Source organism: Mesoplodon mirus, assembly GCF_964341445.2.
Source record: "Mesoplodon mirus genome assembly, chromosome: 7".
NCBI classification, from domain to species: domain Eukaryota; kingdom Metazoa; phylum Chordata; class Mammalia; order Artiodactyla; family Ziphiidae; genus Mesoplodon; species Mesoplodon mirus.
In genome coordinates this window covers 5,630,118-5,649,020 of record NC_138983.1, presented here as the reverse complement: position 1 = coordinate 5,649,020, position 18,903 = coordinate 5,630,118, and the positions used below count along the sequence as shown (strand labels likewise).

Here is an 18,903-nt window from a genome sequence, read left to right as displayed (position 1 = left end):
AATCCATCCCCAGCCCCTGCAGGGACATCCCTGGATGTCCATGAAGGAAGAGCACCTGTTCACTGAGTCCCTACTGTGTGCCACTTCCTGCCAGGCACCTCACACACTTTCTCACTTAATCCTCACAATGCCAGATGAAACAGGAGCTCTGAGGGTGCATCAGCTTGTCCAGAGTCACCCAGCGCCGGATTTGAATCCAGGCTTGCTAGCTCTCGCCTCTGTGCCCACCACCTTGCTGAGGGAAATCCTGCCCCAGCCCCACTGCCTGTTGGGTGCAGGGGGCTGGCAGAGAGGGCTTGGCCGGGCCAGGCCAGCTTGTGGGCTCCTAAGAGTCTGGACTCCTGATGAATGGCTCCCTTCTCTGCAGGGACTTCCTCTTCGGCTCCTCGTATCCAGGTTACAGGTTGGGACAGGAAGGGGGGCAGGGAGGGAGGGATCAGGGGAGGTCAGATCAAGCCGGGAGAAGTCACCCTGCCAGTCTTTCTCCTGCAGGACCGAGGCTAGGGGGAGACTGTCCGTGGAGTCTGGGGGGCATCGGAGGGCAGAGCCCGGCAGGGTACCATCAGCTGTGGTAGCTCAGGGGACTGTTGGAGCACCGTGTGTGGGCCAAGCACGGAGGAGCTTGCTGGGATCCGGGCAGGGACATGACGCTCACGACAGACTGTCCGGGACTTTTGGCTGCTTCGTGCTCACGTCACCCAAGTCCGTCTGCCAGGCCAAGGGACTCGCTGGGGTTTTCCATGAGGACTTCCTCCATGGCAGCCGTCCTCTGACCGGCTGGTTCCTCTGTCTCCCCAGCATTTCTGCTGCCCTGGCGGCCCCGGCTTTCCCAGACTCTCACGTGGGGCCTGCACCCGGGACCTCCTCCTGGGGGGCACTGCTGGGGCTTTCTCCCTCAGAGGCAGCAGGTTCGGCTGGGTTCACAGGGGCCTCTGGGGTGGAATCCGTGGAGGGGGCAGAGGAGGCTTCGTCACAGGGGCTGGGGGCTGAGCTGGCCGGGGCTCCAGGGGGCTGGGCCTCAGGGCTTGCCTGTGGCTGGGCCCCAGCATCCAGCTGGCGCTGGGCCTCGTGGTTCTCCTGGGGCTGCGCCCTGGGGTTCAGCTGAGGCTGGACCAGAGAGTCTGACTGTGGCTGGGCCACGGACTCCAACAGTGGCTGGGCTGTGGGGTTCACCTGTGGCTGGGCCTCAGCCACTGGCCCTGGTAGAGTCTGATCCCCAGAGGCCGCTTGGGTCTGTGGCTCAGCCGGAGTGAAGCTGCCCGGCCGCTCCTCACAGAGAGCTGCTGCGAAGGAGGAGAGCACGGCGCGCAGCAGGGCCCGGAGGTCGGCGCTGGCCAGGAGGCAGAGGAAGGGGCTGAGGCAGCTGTCGAGCAGGATCAGGTAGTCAGAGTAGACCAGGGCCTCCCAGAGCAGGTAACCGGGGTAGATGTCCCACAGGAAGGCCAGGTACAGCAGCTGCGCCAGCTGGTAGGGCAGCCTCAGGACCACATAGGCTGACAGAATGGTCTTGGCCACGCGGGCAAAGCCTCGGCAGGCCGTGGAGCCGGGCTGGCGGTGGCAGGTTCTGCAGGTGGCAGCCTGGGTGAGCACGTGGCAGACGAGCAGCAGGAGGAAAGGCAGGAAGCCCCCCAGGATCTCGAGCATCCGCAGCGGCAGCTCCTCGCTGTCCCAGAAGTCCAGGCAGATGACCAGGTCGTACCACCAGACGGCGGCCTCGGGGAAGACCAGCCAGGGCACACTGAAGAGGGTGGCCAGCACCCAGACCCCGGCACAGACCCAGAGGGGCAGGCGGGCTGGGCGGTGCCCAGGGTACCAGCGAGGGCACAGCGCAAGCAGGCAGCGGTCCAGGCTGAGGGCTGTCAGCAGGAAGAGGCCGGAGGAGTAGGACACGCCCCACAGGAAGTAGTAGAAGCGACAGGCGGCCGTCCCCAGTGGCCAGTGCCCTCCATGCTGGATCTCCAGGATCTGGAAGGCTGCTGCCGCCAGGAACAAAAAGTCAGAGAGGGCCAGGCTGAGCAGGAGCAGGGCGAGCCGCGTGCCCGCTCCCTGCCGGGCCTGTGAGCCGGCCAGCCACGCCATGAGCCCGTTGGCTGGCAGCCCCAGGAGCAGCAGGGCCACCAGGAAGACCGTGTCCCAGCCACCCTGGGGGTAGTCCTCATCATCGAGCTCTGTGCGGGGCCCGTGGCCAGCGGCACCCAGGTTGACTTCCATAGCAGTGTCCATCTGAGGTCCCCAGTGTCCCACTGGACGTGGAGTGGGTGCCTGGTGAATCAATGAAGGCACGAATGACTGAAAAGAAGAGAGAGGATGCTGTGCATCTCCATGCAAGTCGCTGTCCCTCTCTGGGCCATCATCATCACCTTTGGGGTAGTTGACCTTTGCCAGGGACTTTAAACAGATGACCTCACCTAGTCCTCATACGATCCATTCTACATGTAAGGAGAGGAAGGTTCAGAGGATCAGTGACTTGCCCAAGGGCAGAGGTAGGAATGTGGACACCAGGACTCTAAACATTCTGCTACACGGAATTCTCACGGCGTCCAAACAGACCAAACCAGAGGCTTTCAACTATATTTCAATTAAAACATCGTAGCAGAACTCCTATGTGAACTAAAGCTGTGTGCTCAGGATAACGGAGGGAGAGCGCTCTTAGGGCTCCAGGGAACACAGTCTAAAAACCACCTGGGAATTCTCTGGCAGTCCAGTGGTTAGGACTCTGCACTTTCACTGCCATGGGCCCCGTCTTCATCCCTGGTTGGGGAATTAAGATCCCTCAAGCCGCGTGGCTTGGCCCAAAAAACAAACCAAAACAAAACAAAAAAACCCACTTGGTCAGAGCATCACAGGCTCCTTTTAGCCAGTATCCTGGGTTCAAATGTTTAAGATTCGGACTCCCCTGGCGGTCCAGTGGTTAAGAATCCACTGCAGGGGCCACGGGTTCCATCCCTGGTCGGGGAACTAAGATTCCGCATGCCGTGTGGTGCGGCCAAAAAAAGAAAAAAGATTCTAAGAAGGAAGGGCTCAGGGCCCCTGGGCCCATAGGAATCCAAGGGTGGACAGGGAGTCTGGGGCAGAGAGTGGCCCCCACCTGTCCCCTGGGGCTACTAAATAGAAAAGGGGGCAGGGGACTCAGCCATGTGATGAGGATGAGGGTGGCTGGGTCCCAAGAGGCTCGCCGCCCTCACCCCACCCTCCCTAGATGGGGGAGGGTGGTTCCCTCTGAGGGTGGAGAAACTAGATGTCCAGGAAAGACTGGATCCTGCCACGTGGCCCATGGCTCCAGCCACTTGACCTTTTAGCCTGCTTGTCTCCCCACCTCCAGGGCCCTTACTCAGGCAGACCCCACTCTGCAAGCTCCAGCCCCTACTGGATCAGAGCCCTGGGCTCCCCTTGGGCCCAGCTGGTGAGGCCTGGCTTACCTGTAAGGTGCAGGCTGCTGGCTGGAAGGAGCAGTGCGTGCCTGCCTGCCTGCCCAGAGGTCCGGCCGTCCGCACGGCCCCACGCCGGGGCCTGCTGCATGGCGCCCGGCGGCACTAAGGCGGCCGGTGTGAAACCCAAGCTGGGAGGACATCAATCATTCATGGGGCTGCTCGCCGGGAAACCCTAACCCCGGCCCAGTAGGGCCAAGTGACCAGCCAGGCCCCCCTATTCCTGACAGGGCCAGATGGCTGAAACCCCTCGCCCTGGGCCCCTCCAGCTCAGGGCAGGCTCTGGGTTCCCCCAGGGTCCACCTCCTCCGAGGTCACCCTCAATCATCTGTGATTCAAGGCCTCTCTGGTCTGGCCTCTCTTCCTGAATTTCACATACCCTCTGCTCCGGCCAGGATGTCGCCCACGTGGGGGCCACGGTGGGCAACTCATCCTCCCCTTTCCCACCTCCCAGCCTTTGCCCACACTCTTCCTCCTACTTGAGATGCCTCTCCGTGTCCTCTCTTAGCTAAATCCTGCCTATCTCATACAACTGGGCTGTCTTTGACGCTTCAGCAATATTGCCTCCGTTTTATAGATGAGGCAACTGAGGCTTAGAGAAGTGAATTTGCTGGGTCTCCCAGCTCATAAGCCTCAGAGCTGGTGTCCAAAGCTCACTGCAGCCAACATGTCCTGGCATGCTGTGCTGCTGAGGATGGTTCCCCTGACCCATCTGGCTCTGCCTTGGCCACCCCCAGGCAGAGGGCTGGGATTAGGGCCTGGGCTGCCTGCCTCACTTACCCTAATCCCCCTCAGGGCCCGATCCCTGGCCATCAGCTCTCAGGCTGGGGGTGCATAAGCAGCTTTACGGGTCCGGAGAGGCCGGGGTGCACGCTGGCGCTGCACTCTGAGCCCTGTCGCCCCTCTCCGCATGGCCACAGAGCAGGTGAGGGGGCAGCATGGCCCAGACCCGCCCCCCGGACCCCGGAAGCCCCCTGTGGGCGTCATGGCTTCCAGTAGTGGTGCTGAGGGGCTCCCCCTGACCAGGAGGAAGAGCAGCAAGAGGGCGAAGGGGCTCCGAGGGTCCCGGAAGGGCACTGGCAGCTCTGGGGAGCAGACCCTCACGCAGGGCCCCGAGGCCCTGGGGAGCAGCAAGAACCCCTCCAGGACTGGAGACGGGCAGGAAGGGCCAGCCTCTCGTCGCCAGTCCCACCGGCATCGTCCTGCCTCCCGGCACGATCCTGCTCAGAGGACATACGGGCCCCTGCTCAACCGCATCTTTGGGAAGGTCAGGTGGGGCTGGGGCAGGGCTGAGGGGCCTGGGGGTGAGGCTGGGGACTCATGGGCTCAGGCTCAGCCCACCCTGCCCCTTATACTCAGGCCTCCTCCAGTTTCTGCTCCAAACTCAGGAGCCTGGGCTGAGAGGGTAGAGTTTCTGCAGTTTGGGGGTGGCCTGGGCAGTGGGCAGAGCTAGACCCCAAACCCAGGGGTCTGTGGCGGCGTGGGGCCCCAGGAGCAGGAAGGGGCTCATCTCTTCTCCTGGGGCCCGTGGGACTTCAGCTGCCTTCTCCTGCCCTTGTGGGATGGGCCCTGCCCAGGCCAGTGTGGGCTGGGGCTGGAGGAGGAAGGGAGGCCAGAGCCCTGGCCGGCCCCAGGGACATGCTGGACTATGCCCCTGCAGGACCGCGAGCTGGGCCCCGAGGAGCTGGATGGTGAGTGGCCCGTGCTGGCAACGGCGGGTGGGAGGCGCCCCAGAGCCTGGCTGCCTGCGCCTGACCTCCCTGCCCTGCAGAGCTTCAGGCTGCCTTCGAGGAGTTTGACACGGACCGCGATGGTTACATCGGCTACCGGGACCTGGGCGAGTGCATGCGGACACTGGGCTACATGCCCACGGAGATGGAGCTCATCGAGGTCTCCCAGCATGTCAAGATGCGAAGTCAGTGCTTGACCACACCTGCCTGGGGGTGGGGCGGGGTGCCCGAGCCACCTGGCTTTGCAGCCGGGGTCCTCTCCCGGCCTTGTGGTTCAGGGGAAGGAGAGGTGGCGGGAGGCGGCTGTGGGGTGAGGCCCCGGTGACGGTGGCGTGAGGGGGTGACAGTTTCCAGGACAGTTTGACACTGGCCCCCGGGGCACAGGGGTCGAGGGTGACAAGGAAGGCACCGGGTGACCCAAGAGAGCCCCTTAGGGCTCAGGTCGAGGACCCCCGTCTCTGACTGAGGTAAAGTGGTCCGTGCTGGTACCAGCCACCAGGGCTGTCTCTGTCTCTCTCTCTCTGACCCTCCCGAGGCTACTGAAGAGAGCCTCCTGAGGTTCTGTGAGGCCCAGCGTGACAGAACCCTGGCCATTCCTTGCGATTAAATGTCTGATGGGCTGCCCTTGTGTGATTATCATGAGCTGATTGGTCAAATATCAGATTCCTTTCATCCCAGGACTCTTGCATTTGCTTTTCCTTTACAGTTTCCAAAATGGGATGTGATTTACAATTGACGTGAATATTTTCGTGTCATGCTTCTTTCTTCTCCCCAAACCTGTTAGTTGACCATTGGTGCTTTTTATGATTGACGGCACCTTAGAATCCAGGACAACCTGGGGATGCTTCTTAGGGGTCTTTGCTGCCACCCGTGGGGTTGTGGCACTTGGCAGCCATGAACCCCAGCCCCATCAGCACCCTGTCCCCGGATGAGGAGGGAGGCTCAGTAAGTCACCCAAGACCACACCATCAGTGGCAGAGCCAGGAGGCTTTGAACCTGGGGTCTGTCTGGTTCCACAGCCTGGTCTCTTTCCCCCACACCCAGTGCTTCACTGAGAGCACCTGAGCACTTTGCCCCCATCGGAGCCCCGAGCTGTAGCCTCCTACCCCCCTTGCCCTGCCCCCGCCCAGGGACGTGGACACTGGTGTCCTTCCTGGATGCAGAGCCGGGGAGGGGCTGGCCCTTGTGACACCCTTCCTCGGACCCCAGCCCTCACCACTGTGACCCTCTTGCCTGGGTCCGCAGTGGGTGGCCGCGTGGACTTCGAGGAGTTTGTGGAGATGATGGGCCCGAAGCTGAGGGAGGAGACGGCACACATGCTGGGGCTGCGGGAGCTGCGCATCGCCTTCCGCGAGGTGTGGAGCGTCCAGATGGGCGGTGGATGGGTGGCTGGACGGCATCCTTACTGGCCTCCCCCCAGGAGGCCAGGGGAGAATAGAGCCTCAGCCTCTGGAGGCCCCGAGCCCTGCAGCTGGTGGGACTAGGGCTGGAGAGGGGTCAGAGAGGGTTTAGCTCTCTCCCAGCTGGGGGTCCACCCAGGGAGACCTCCTGGGGCAGGGAGCTAACGGCCTCAGCCTGGGAGGAGGAGGAGTGTGTGGACGGACGAAGGTGTGGGCGTCCAGGCACAGGATGTGGCAAGGTGGAGGCGGGTACAGGCAGAGGCAGCTTTGGGTGGGAAGGGCTGAGCCCTGCTGGAATCTCAGTTTGACAGGGACAGGGATGGGCGAATCACGGTGGCAGAGCTGCGACAGGCAGCACCGGCTCTGCTGGGGGAGCCACTGGTGGGTCCTGAGCTGGATGAGATGCTCCGAGAAGTGGACCTTAATGGGGACGGCACCGTAGACTTTGATGGTGAGTCTCCTACCTAGACAAACGCCCATCCCTCCGGCTCCCAGACTGAGCTCAGTGCCTCCTGGCATGGCTGACCTGGACTGGCCCAATCCCTGCCCCTTCTCCCCCGCAGAGTTTGTGATGATGCTTTCTACCCACTGAGGCTCCAGGAGGGAGACTGTTGCCCCTCTGGCCTCAGACACCAGCACGGTTCATGCTGCACACCCTCCCTACAAGGCCCCAGGATGAAAGAAACCCAGCAGCCCCAGGCTTCTGCTCCTGATAACCTCTGGCTGGAGAGTTGGCTTGTGATGTCACCTGCCCACCCTCATCCTCACCTCCCTTCCACCCGAGCTGCCTGGAGGAAACGTGCCCTCAACCACCCATCATTCCCCGGTGTGAGCAAGATTTGAATCTCTCCAGCCCCTTGGGAGGTAGGGAGCTCCCTGGCACTGGCAGCATTCAAAGATGGGGCAGTGTAGGGCTTGGTTCTGGTAACATGGTGAATTGTGAATGTGGATGGACACCTCCACACCGGAGCACAGGCTCCAGACGTGCAGGCTCAGCGGCCATGGCTCACGGGCCCAGCCGCTCCGCGGCATATGGGATCTTCCCGGACTGGGGCACGAACCCATGTCCCCTACATCGGCAGGCAGATTCTCAACCACTGCGCCACCAGGGAAGCCCCCTCCCACTCTTTATATGTGGAAATGTTTTGGGTTTTGTTTTTATTTAAAGCTGAACGTGAAAGAGAGGGATGACCCCAGGTACCAAAGACAAAGAGAGAACCCAAAGCTGGGTGGTGGGAAGGAGCAGGTGCCATGGGGGCTTCAGAGGGGGAGAGGTTCAGGGGCCTGGGCTCTGACACCCAGGCGGGACAAAAGACCTGTAAGAGGCTGGGGAGCAGGACATGATGTCAGTACGATCCAGCGTCTCAGCGGGCTCCCCTGTTCTTGAAAAGGCGACCAAAATATACCTCCACCCACCAGCCTGAGAAAGTGACGAGGTACGGATGTTCAGGACCTTGAGTGGAAAAAGTTACCCCAGTGATCCTGCAGCTCAGGTCTGCATGTCAAGCAGGAGTGCCGTCTATCTCTGTGGTGCGCAAAGCAGAAGAAATAGGAAAAAACTGCTGAGAAAGGCACTCTTTCAACCCAGGGCACATAGGACTTAAAAAAACCCCAAACCCAAACAACCCTGTCACTTCTGAAGATGAACTCATGACAAAAAATTACAAATCACATAAGGAAACAAATCACCATGAGGGAGACTAGGCAGATGCAGTAAACAGAAGAGTCAGCACCCAAAGTGTAAATCATAAAACAATGTAAAAGAGGCCATTAAGGAAACGCAAAAACAAACAAACAAACAGAAAAAACTGAGGTAAAAGAAAGGAGACCGTTATCAGTAACAGGATGGTACGAAAACAGAACACAAAGATTTAAAAAAATAACCCAAAAGAACTTCTAAAAATAGAGGATATAGCCATTGGAATGAAAAAAAATCAAGGGGTAAAGTAAACAGCATATTGGACACAATTTAAGAAAAGATTAATGAACTGGAAGCTATATATGAGAAATCACCCATAAGGTAGCATTGAGGAATGAAAGACAGAAAATATTAAAGAGTAGTTAAAAGTCATTAGGAATCTCAGAAGAAGACAATGTAGAGAACAGGCATGAGGCAATATTTAAAGAGATGATGATTGAAAAACTTCCATAAAGACTTCCACAAAGAGGGACTTCCCTGGTGGCACAGTGGTTAAGAATCTGCCTGCCAATGCAGGGGACAGGGGTTCGATCCCTGGTCCAGGAAGATCTCACATGCTGTGGAGCAACTAAGCCCATGCACCACAACTACTGAGCCTGCGCTCTGGAGCCTGCATGCCACAACTACTGAGCCTGCGTGCCACAACTACTGAAGCCCCCGCACCTAGAGCCCGTGCCCGTAACAAGAGAAGCCACCACGATGAGAAGCCCGCGAACCACAACAAAGAGTAGCCCCCGCTCTCCGCAACTAGAGAAAGTCCACGCGCGGCAACAAAGACCCAACACAGCCCAAAATAAATAAATAAATAAAAAGAATTCCACAAAGGCAAGAGACCAGATTGAAGGAGCACGTTGGAGCCAGAGAAGGATATATAAAAGTAAATGTATAGGGACTTCTCTGGTGGTGCAGTGGTTAAGAATCCGCCTGCCAATGCAGGGGACTGGGTTCGATTCCTGGTCTGGGAAGATCCCACACACCACAGGGCAACTAAGCCCGTGTGCCAAAACTACTGAAGCCCGCGTGCCTAGAGCCCGTGCTTCGCAACAAGAGAAGTCACTGCAAAGAGAAGCCTGCACACCACAATGAAGAAGAGTAGCCCCCGCTCACCACAGCTAGAGAAAGCTCACGCGCAGCAACAAAGACCAACGCAGCCAAAAATAAATAAATAAATAAATAAAATTTTTTAAAAAAGTAAATGTATATCTAGATGCGTGCCAGTGAAACTGCAGCATACAAAAGGAAAATCTTGTAAACAGCTCGAGAGAGAAGTCAGATTACTTACCAAGGATTAGCAATTAGACTCTCCAAAGACTTTTTTCATTGACAACAACAGATGCAAGAGGAAAATGGAATAAATTGTTCAACGTGCAGAGGGAAAAAAATTGCCAACTGAGAAGCCTGTACTTAGCTCATCTTATTCAAGAATGAAGATGAAATATAAACTTTTTTCAGCAAACAAAGGCTGAAATGTTCCCCACCCACAAACTCTTGTTGAAGGGATGGCTTCAGTGCGAAGGAAATTGAAGGCAGAGTATGTACTAAATAATAGGAGAGAAATCAGTAAACATATTGGTAGATCTAAAGAAGCATTAACTATAAAAAAAATAATTTGGGGGATTTTAAAAACCAGGAGGGACTAAAAAAAATAATAGACAAAACTAAAATGGAAGATGGGAAGGGATACTCTAGACATGCTTGTTTTTCTTAGAGGAGGACAGATTCATTGATTAACTTTAGATTTTGTTAATCATGTAAGGGTAACCATTAATATAACAGAAATAGAGATAGAATGTTCCATTCTCGATAGTCAAATCAACAGAGGAGGAAAAGGGAGAAAGTGAAGAATTCCTCATTAAGCTAGCAGGAGGCTGGGAAAGAGGAAAAAAAGCAAAGAAAAACAAAATCTACAGAAAACATTAAAACACAAGGTAGAAATAATCCTTAAAACAAAACAAAACAGGGCTTCCCTGGTGGCTCAGGGGTTAAGAATCCGCCTGCCAATGCAGGGGTCACAGGTTTGGGGCCTGGTCTGGGAAGCTCCCACATGCCGCGGAGCAAATAAGCCCTTGTGCTGCAACTACTGAGCCTGCACTCTAGAGCCCGTGAGCCACAACTACTGAGCCCACGTGCCACAACTACTGAAGCCTGTGCGTGTAGAGCCTGTGCTCCGCAACAAGGGAAGCCACCGCAATGAGAAGCCTGCACACTGCAATGAAGAGTAGCCCCCACTCGCCGCAACTAGAGAAAAGCCCGTGCACAGCAACGAAGACCCAATACAGCCAATAAATAAATAAATAAAAAATAAATCTATATCTATCTATCTATCTATATAAAGGCAGATACCAGGCTCTTCCCCACAGCTAAGTGCACATAGACACATTTAGGACTTCCCTGGTGGCGCAGTGGTTAAGAATCTGCCTACCGATGCAGGGGACATGGGTTCGAGCCCTGGTCCGGGAAGATCCCACATGCCACGGAGCAACTAAGACTGTGTGCCACAACTACTGAGCCTGCGTTCTAGAGCCCGCGGGCCACAACTACTGAGCCTGCATGCCTCAACTACTGAGCCCGCGCACCTAGAGCCCGTGCTCCACAACAAGAGAAGCCACTGCAATGAGAAGCCTGCGCACCACAACAAAGAGTAGCCCCCGCCCGTTGCAACTAGAGAAAGCCCACGTACAGCAAAACACAGCTAAAAAAAAAAAAAAAAAAAGGACACATTCAAAGCATAATGACAACTGAAGGGCTGAAAGTGATGGCTTGGAAAAAGACTTACTAGGAGAAAATTAACCAAAAGAAAGCTAGTATAACTACAGACATATCAGACAAAATGGGCTATAGGGCAAAGAGCATCAGGGATAAATTGAGTCACAATTCACTAAGGAAATCTAATGTTCTTAATCTGTGTACAACTATTAATGCCTTTTCCAACTAAAAATAAATCATATTTAGAATTTGGGTATTCATCATTTCCTGAGGATGGTGTTGCTGTCAATCCAACTTGGATTACATAAATTAACCAGCAAAAATCAAGCACACTGGTCACATTAAAACTTTAAACGTTGCGATTCAGTGTTCTGTCAACATGTTCATATGGACCAAGGGTTGGCAAACTTTTTCTGTGAAGGGCCAGACAGTAAAGATTTTAGGCTTTGGGGACCATATGGTTTCTGTTGCTCTGCTGTAGTCGTTTGTATGGCTGAGCAGCCAAAGTCAATACAGAGTGTGGCTGTGTTGGAAATGCGATATATAATAATTTAATTAAACTTGACTTACTGACATCAAAGTTTGAATTTTATAAACTTTTTTGTGTCACAAAAGCTTATTATCCTTTGACTTTTATCCCAACCATTACTAAAATGTGAAAACCATTCTTAGCTTGGTGGCTATATTGGGCCTGTGGGGTACAGCTTGCTGACCCCTGAGATAGTCTCATAATATGGAGAATCACCACTTTGGGGATCACTTCCTGTTTAGCTAAGATCGTGAAGTGACAGAAAGTTATGAGCGTAGTAGCAACTCTGTTAATTGCTAATTTGCCCACTTTCAATGAATGGTGTTCATAATTTTTCTTCTTTCCATGTTTGTTCTGATTTTATCTATTGAAATGCAATTTTATGATTAATCTGATAATACAAACTGTGGGCTTATATTCTGTATCTTTGTTTTTTTATTTCACTTTTTTAGTTTTTGTGTTTTTTTGTGTGTTTGTTTTTGCAGTACGCAGGCCTCTCACTGTTGTGGCCTCTCCCATTGCGGAGCACAGGCTCCGGATGCACAGGCTCAGGGGCCATGGCTCACGGGCCCAGCCGCTCCGCGGCATGTGGGATCTTCCCGGACCGGGGCACGAACCCGTGTCCCCTGCATCGGCAGGCGGACTCTCAACCACTGCGCCACCAGGGAAGCCCACACTTTTTTAGTTTTCATTTTACCTTACAAAAGTATTGGTCCATGTTGCATTAGAAATGAAAACTGGTCCTTTACCCCCAGCTAATTTGAGAATCACTCATTTAGGAGTTCCTGCATCTGGTACTCCCCAAAAAGTGCCTTGATTGGTGGCTGAGGGTGGGAAGTCTGGCTGGGCCAGGAGATGAGGAGCGAGAGCAGGGGTCTGGGTGCTCATTCTTTCAACAAAATCACAGAAATCTAAAGGCACCGTCCTGGCCGCTGCAGGTACAGTGGAGGCCAAACGCCTTAATGGCACTCGCGTTTCACTGGGGGCAGCAGACTGTAAACACGAAGTATATGAACAGGGTCTCCGAGGCCCACATTCATCCGGCCAGCCCCTCGGTTGGTCAGCTGGGGACCAGGCCAGCTTGCTGACCCCCACCCCCCTCTGAGTCACAGAAGCCCTGGGTTGTGCTCCTCACTCTGCCCTCGGCCAAGCCAGTATCTCTGGGCCTGTTTCTATGGAGGGTGACCAGAAAGAACCTGTGTCAAGTGCCTGGCGCCTTCTAAGAATCTGATAAATGGTAGCTATTATGACCTCAGATTTCAGGGTTCTCAAAGATTCTGTTTCCTGGTTGTTGAGATCCTGAGATGCTTGGACCTTCCAAAATTCTGCAGTGGTCTGTTTCCAACGTTCTGTGGTTCTAAGAGTCTTTGCTCACTGAGGTTTTCTGTTACACAGGCCTGCTTCCTATGTCCTTTGACCCCGACTTCTCCCAACCTCTGGGCCTGGGAAGTAGGGCAGTGGGTGGAGGAGGCTGGGCTGCTGCGTCCTGGTGGCCCACATTCGGAGCTGGCTGTGGCAGCCCAGGGCCCCAGAGCCAGGCTGGAACCAGGATACCAGCCTCCAGGCCCCAGGCCTGTGTCATCTGAGTGCCCTTGGCCAGGGCCGCCAGGGGAGGCACCAATGTTGCCTCTCTGAGTGGAGACAGGGGCAGGACTGACTCTGCTAAGGACTGGGAGAGTCTTCTCCAGGCTTGCAGGGAAGAAGAGCCCCAGGCCCAGCTCTGCCCCTGACATGCTGTGTGACCTTGGGCAAGTCATGGCACATGAGGACTGTCATGTGTACCATGGGGAGATGGACAGTCCTAGAGCCCTTCAGCCCCAGGGTCAGTCCTTTTCTCAGCCTTTCCGAAAGGGGGCTGTGGCCAAGCTCATGGGCTGGTCAGGGAAAGTGGGAAGTAAAAAGCAATTGTGGTCTGGAATTAAGCACCCCTTTTATTAGCACAAAACACCACCAACCCAGCAGCCCCCCAAGAATAAGTTAAGGCACGGAGCACGGAAGGGGCGACTTTCCCAGGCCCAGGTAGTGGCCCGAGGCCCACTGCCCCAAACTTCCGGAGCAAACTCCTGAGGGGACTGGGGCCTCGAGGGTCCCGCAGCGTCTTTTTCCTTGAGATGAAGGTACCGAAGCGGGGCGCGGGCCCCAGGGGCGCCCCCTAGGGACGCGAGGAGGCCGCGCGAGGCCTCTCGGCGCCGACGATGGATCCCGCCGTCCGCCGCCGCCTGCTCACTTCTCGAAGTAGGGCAGGTAGAAGAACTGGAAGCCCCGGTGGCCCTTGACCGCGCAGTAGATGAAGGTCACGTGGTAGACTGCAGGGCGGGGTCTGTCAGCGGCGGGGCCCCGCCCAGGGCCCGCCCCCACCCCCGCCCCCGCCCGGCGCCTACTCGCACCTCCCGGGACCAGCAACAGGAAGCCGGGCACGAAGAAGATGGCGCTGGAGACACCTACGACAGGGGAGGAGGGGCCGGGTCAGGGCAGGGAGGCTCCCGGGCGGGACTGCGGGGTCACTGCCTGGGCAAGTCTCACTCTCCGAGGTAAAAGGGGCCGTTTCCTGCCGGGAGGGTGCTGAGCGCTGGGGGAGGTGGAAGGGCTTGCCGAGGACCTCTGGGCACACGAGGGGCGTGACCGCTGCCCGCGGAGGTAGGAGGGGGGCGCTCACCTGGCGAGGGGGCCACCTCCAGTCCCACGCCGGTCAGGATCAGCACTGCACACAGATGGAGCCACGAGGGTGAGGGCAGGAGCAGGGGGCAGCAGCTGGCGGCAGGGTGGGGACCTCCACCCGCAACCCCCAACATGGCTTAGGCCTGAGGAATGGTGTACCCCACCTAAGCTGAAGGTCCGCTGGGCAGAGAACCGCCAGGGGAAGTTCACCAAGCTCTGTGTTTTCAGAGCAGGGCACCTGGCAGGCCCTGGGAAATGTCCGTCCCTGCCCCCACGGCCCCTCCCTAGTGGAGCAAGCAACAAGAACCTCCAAGCTACAACCCTGGTGATCAGACAGCTCGGGAGCCTGGGGTATCAGGGAGGGCTTCTTGGAGGCAGTAGCATCTAAGCTGAGCAGGGACAGCAAGTTACCTTTTAGCGACCACCTACCAGCTGCTGCCAGGCACTGGGCTAAGTGTGTTACATGCAGTGCCTTGTTTAATTGCCACCTTGACTGAGACAGGTATTACCATCCCCATTTCACAGCAGAGGAAACTGAGACACAGAGAGGGGAAGTGACTTGCCCAGGACTGCACTGAGAAGGTGGAGGTGATCTGACTGCAGAGGCTTTGCTATGGGCATGGCACAGGCAGAAACGGAGAGGAGTATTCCAGATGGAGGGAACAGCCTGGCAAAGGCCCAGAGACTGGAGGGAACTCAGGGCTTTCTAGGAACTTCCAGTTTTTGGCGAGACAGGAGAGGCAAGAGTCCAGGCTTGAGGAGTTTGGCAGGATCTGGAGGCCCTGGGGAGGGATGTGGACTTTGGCTAAGGACAGTGGGCACTGGGGAAACTGGAGTGGTCACAGCCGGATCAGTTTTTCAGACGCAGAGAGAGTCCTGGGTCCCCAGTTAGAGGATGGGATGGCGGGGGGAGATGGGGGGCCGTACAGCACAGAGGCTTGAAGGGCCACCATGGACTGTTGTGTGGTTTGTGCCCTGCACAGAGCACCTCAAAAAGGGTACAATGGGGGCTGAAACGCACTCCCTGTACCCTGGCTTAGGGCTGTGGGCCCTGCCCACTCAGAGGAGGCATCTTTTTCTAATTCCTGCAAAAGGCCTTTATGGGCTATGGTGGCCCACAGGCCTGGCAACGTCACTGATGTGGGTTTAAATCCCAGCTCATCTACTTCCCAGCTGTGGCTCTTCTGCAGCGTCTGTGTCCTTACTTTTGAACTGGGATAGTAATAATGCAAGCCCTGTCAGGTGCTGAGGATGAACTGAGATAAGGCAGGTGGCCAGTGCAACTCGCAGGTGTTGGGGAAGCTGCAGCTCCCTCCCCTGCACACAGACACCCAGAGCTGAGGCAAGGATGCTGCTCAGCTTTCCAGCTAGGGGACTCTGACCTTCCTGGAGGAGGGGGGGCAGGTGCCACAGTTGGGCCCTTCCTAAGGGCTCCCCTTGATCCCAACCCTGGATCCCTTTTGGGGACTCTGACTCCTCAGCCCCACAGAATGAGGAGCATGGGAGTTAGAAAACAGCTGGCTGTGGTTTCTGCCTGCTCTGGGCCTCAGTTTCCCTATCTTGAGTACCTTGGGGGTGGGAGAGAGGTCCTTGTTAGCTCTCAGACTCCAGAGGAGGGGAAGTGACAGGTGCCCTGTGGATTGGGCTGGCAGGGCACTCTGCAGTCCTGGCCACTGGGCTGGGCATATCCCTGAGCACTGCCCCTACATATAGGTTCTGGGTTGTGGCCCTACCTCTCACTTGCTGTGTGACCTCTGTAAGGAAGGAAAATAAGCCTGCCCTGCACCTGGCTCGAAGTAGACAGAGAATAAACAGTAGCTGTTACTCTCTGTTCCCTGATGGATTAAACAGGCTAAAAAAAAAGCGGGGGGCGGGGAATGTTTGGAGCATGGAATCAGGTTCCATTTTCAACTATGTGTGATTTCTTGGCTATGTGACCAGGAGGCTGGACCTGACCCTCCCAAGGCCTCAGCTTCCTAACCTGTAAAATGGGGGTGGGGTCACGGCAGCCAGCTGCCTCCTCAGGATACTGGGAGGCTCAGCTGTGCCAAGGGGGATGCGATGCAGAGCCCGAATGAAAGGAGGGTGGACCTCCCTCATGGGGGTAGGCAGGGTATGCAGGGGGCCCTCGGGGGCACTCACCCAGCCCCAGCAGGAGGAGCAGGAAGGAGGCCAGCACTACCCTGTGGTTCTTCTGGATCAAAGGGTGTTGAGTCCAGCTGGATGGCAGCAGAGCAGGAGGGGTGTGAAAGAGGTGACAGGAGGCCCACCCCCTCCCATCACCACCCCCCACCCAGAGAGCAGAGGGGAAATGGTCGGCGCTGCCTGTACTGCGGCAGGGGCCCCAGGTGGCAGGCGCAGGGCAGGGTCTCACCTGCAGCAGGCGTTGGAGGAGCGCTGAGTGCTGCTGCCGATGGTGCTAAAGGACCACTGGGAGCTGCGGATGGATGTTCGGCCAGAATCCCTGCAGGACAAATGGGCCCGGCGAGGGGGCAAGGGGAGGTGAGCAAGGGGGCCCTTTGGGACAGGAGTCGTGATGGCGTCCTGGGGGATGGTGCAGAGACTGGAACTGAGAAGGGATGGAGTGAAGAGGAATTCCAGAATGGGGGTTTCTGCAGGACTGGGGATTGAGGAAAGCTGGGGATTCTTGTAGGACAAGTGACCTGTGAGAAGACAGGGGCCAGACCAGGCTGAGGGTTTCTGCAAGATAAAGAGCCTGGTGGGGTGGGTGGGTGAGGCTGGCACTAGGGTAGGGTGCACTGCAGGGGACCCCGTGTAGGAGTCTCTTGTAGGACAGGATGTGAGAGGGCTGAGTGGGGTGAGGTGGAGGACTGAGCAGGGGCCTGGGGTCGGGAGACAGAAGCATGGGGCTAGGAGTATGGGGTGGGTCCCCACCTGGCCCTGACCTGGTGCTGGCTCCCCCATCCGGCTCCGGAGAGGCCTGGGCTCCATCCTCATCGTTCTCCAGGTTCTATTCCAGAACACAGGGCTCAGAAGGGTTACTGGGCTCAGGCCCTTCCTCCCTCCCCTCTGGTGGAGAGGAAGAAAGCGAGCGCACACAGCTGTTTGCCTGGACACAGCTGTTTGGCCGCTTGACAGCTGCTCCCTTGGCCTTCCCCGGCCTTCCCAGTAGAACAGGTTTGATGATTCACAGAAACTGAAACCCAGGTAGGAGGTGGGTGCTGGGGGCTTTGGCAGGGAGGAGCCAGCAGGGGCTGGTTGAGGGCTCCCAGGGCCAGGAGATCTCCCAAGGTTGGGAATCAGGGTGGAGTTGTCAGGATGGTTTTTCAGGGGCCCAGTGTGGAGGCCCTGGATTTTCGGTGCCAGGGAAGGGCAGGCCAATGGTTTCCAGGTTTGGGGCATAGGAATCTAGTTCAGGTTTCCAAGAAAAGGATTCTAGAGTTGGTGGAGGTCTTCTGGGAAAGGGGGATTTCCAGCTTAGTGGGAGCCAAGGCATGGGCAAGGACTCATCATGTGAGCGGGGACCTCCAGCTCTGGAGGGAAGGATGGGGTGGGGACTTAGAACAGAAGAGGGGGTGCTGGTTCCCGTTGGATTATCTGGCCTGGGGCTCAGGGTACTCCTTCTGAATATGGACAAAGTCTGGTTCAGGTACAGAAGAGTTCCCCATCCCTGCGTGCTAAGGGGAGGGAGGGTCAGTACCCAGGATCGGTGGGGACTCCAGGTTGGGATCTCCAGCTGGGGGTGAGGGACGAGCTGCCGGGTCTGGGATCTGGGCTCTCCAGTAGTGGCTGGGGACCGAAATCAGAGCTGAGAGGGTCTGGGCAGTGATTTGGCTCAGTGGCCACCTCCGGGGGGCGGTCTCCCGCTCCGGCTGAGGCCTCTAGTCAGATTCTCCCGAGTTGGGGTTCTCCAGGGTCCGGCCTAGGGTCTGCCCAGACCCAGGCGGGGGGAGAGGTGGGCCGGGCGGTTCACCTGGTAGCGCAGCCGGGACTGCTTGTCCTCGTCGGCCACCTCGAACCGGGCCCGGCGCTCGAAGTGCAGCGGCCCGAAGCGGGCGACCCCGCTGGACTCGGGCCCAGGGCCCGCGTCCTCCAGGGACAGCTCGAAGGCATCATCGATGCTGAACTGGGGCCGGGCGGCACTCATGGCCCCGGCCCACTCAGACGCCCTGAAACGTCGGCATCCGCGCCCTCCGGTCCCACCCCCGCGCGCAGACCCCCGCCCCGTGCCGTCGTCTAGGTTGCTCGACGGTCCGGCGCCCTGGCCGAGGCCCCGCCCTTACATGACGGCCCCGCCCCTGCCCGCCTTCAGCAGGCCAGAGATGCCGAGCGCCGAGCAGACTAGTGACCGCGCCTTCTCTCGTCCGGACCGAGCTGGGCTCGCCGCGCCGCCCAGCGGCCGCCTCGGCGAGCGACAGCGGGTTCCTCTCTCGGAAGCAATCCCTGGGTCTATACAAGGGCCTTGGAGGGGCTGCTACTCGCCAACCTTTCAGGCCGAGTTGGAGCCGTCTGCATCCCAGCCCGCTCCTCGAGTGATGAGGAGACTCCTGGGGACCGTTTCCCCACCCTTACTCACCACGGCCCTGCACGGGAGGGGGATTGTCGCCACCGTGCAAATGTGGAAAAAGGCTCAGAGAGCTTCTGTGGCTTGCATTCTCCTCCAATTCTGTCTCCACGCAGACGGCAAAGTGGTCTTTTAAAACATCTGATCCTTTTCCTCTGTGTGTTAGTCTTAAATAAAACTTTTTTTTTTAATTAAAGTATGCTGCCAAGTCACTCCTCTGCATAAAAC

General features: G+C 57.1%; 3 protein-coding genes across 4 annotated transcripts; 1 reads left to right on the top strand and 2 right to left on the bottom strand.

Moving 5' to 3' along the window:
* Positions 1 to 837: 837 nt before the first annotated feature.
* On the bottom strand, positions 838 to 2,238 carry GPR152 (G protein-coupled receptor 152; the record flags this gene model as incomplete). Its single annotated transcript, XM_082627777.1, has 1 exon — positions 838 to 2,238. The coding sequence occupies exon 1, from the start codon at positions 2,221 to 2,223 to the stop codon at positions 838 to 840; it is 1,386 nt and encodes a 461-aa protein (XP_082483903.1). The 5' UTR covers positions 2,224 to 2,238.
* Positions 2,239 to 4,338: 2,100 nt separating this feature from the next.
* LOC309807811 (calcium-binding protein 4) lies at positions 4,339 to 7,150 on the top strand (the record flags this gene model as incomplete). Its single annotated transcript, XM_082627757.1, has 6 exons — positions 4,339 to 4,695; positions 5,089 to 5,119; positions 5,200 to 5,343; positions 6,404 to 6,513; positions 6,862 to 7,009; positions 7,122 to 7,150. 6 exons carry the CDS (start codon positions 4,339 to 4,341, stop codon positions 7,148 to 7,150), a joined length of 819 nt encoding a protein of 272 aa, XP_082483883.1.
* Positions 7,151 to 13,403: 6,253 nt separating this feature from the next.
* Positions 13,404 to 18,383, bottom strand: TMEM134 (transmembrane protein 134). 2 transcript variants are annotated; one of them, XM_082629713.1, is made up of 7 exons: positions 18,085 to 18,368; positions 17,057 to 17,121; positions 16,525 to 16,614; positions 16,293 to 16,369; positions 14,149 to 14,193; positions 13,880 to 13,933; positions 13,404 to 13,798 (listed from the first exon to the last, which is right to left on the bottom strand). In XM_082629713.1, the coding sequence occupies exons 1-7, from the start codon at positions 18,256 to 18,258 to the stop codon at positions 13,716 to 13,718; spliced, it is 588 nt and encodes a 195-aa protein (XP_082485839.1). In that variant the 5' UTR covers positions 18,259 to 18,368; the 3' UTR covers positions 13,404 to 13,715. The 2 variants fall into 2 exon arrangements, with proteins under 2 accessions (XP_082485839.1, XP_082485840.1); XM_082629714.1 differs by lacking the exons at positions 13,404 to 13,798; positions 13,880 to 13,933; positions 14,149 to 14,193 and adding an exon at positions 14,318 to 14,932 and having other exon boundaries at positions 18,085 to 18,383.
* Positions 18,384 to 18,903: the final 520 nt, after the last annotated feature.

What these genes read in the sequence shown, in the direction of transcription:
- TMEM134 (XM_082629713.1), bottom strand. Translation starts at nt 18,258, where the DNA reads ATGAGTGCCGCCCGGCCCCAGTTCAGCATCGATGATGCCTTCGAGCTG. An exon ending in GCTCCTCCTGCTGGGGCTGG is followed by an intron (nt 14,194 to 16,292) that starts GTGAGTGCCCCC and finishes ATCTGTGTGCAG; the next exon opens with TGCTGATCCTGACCGGCGTG. An exon ending in CCTGTTGCTGGTCCCGGGAG is followed by an intron (nt 13,799 to 13,879) that starts GTGCGAGTAGGC and finishes CCCGCCCTGCAG; the next exon opens with TCTACCACGTGACCTTCATC.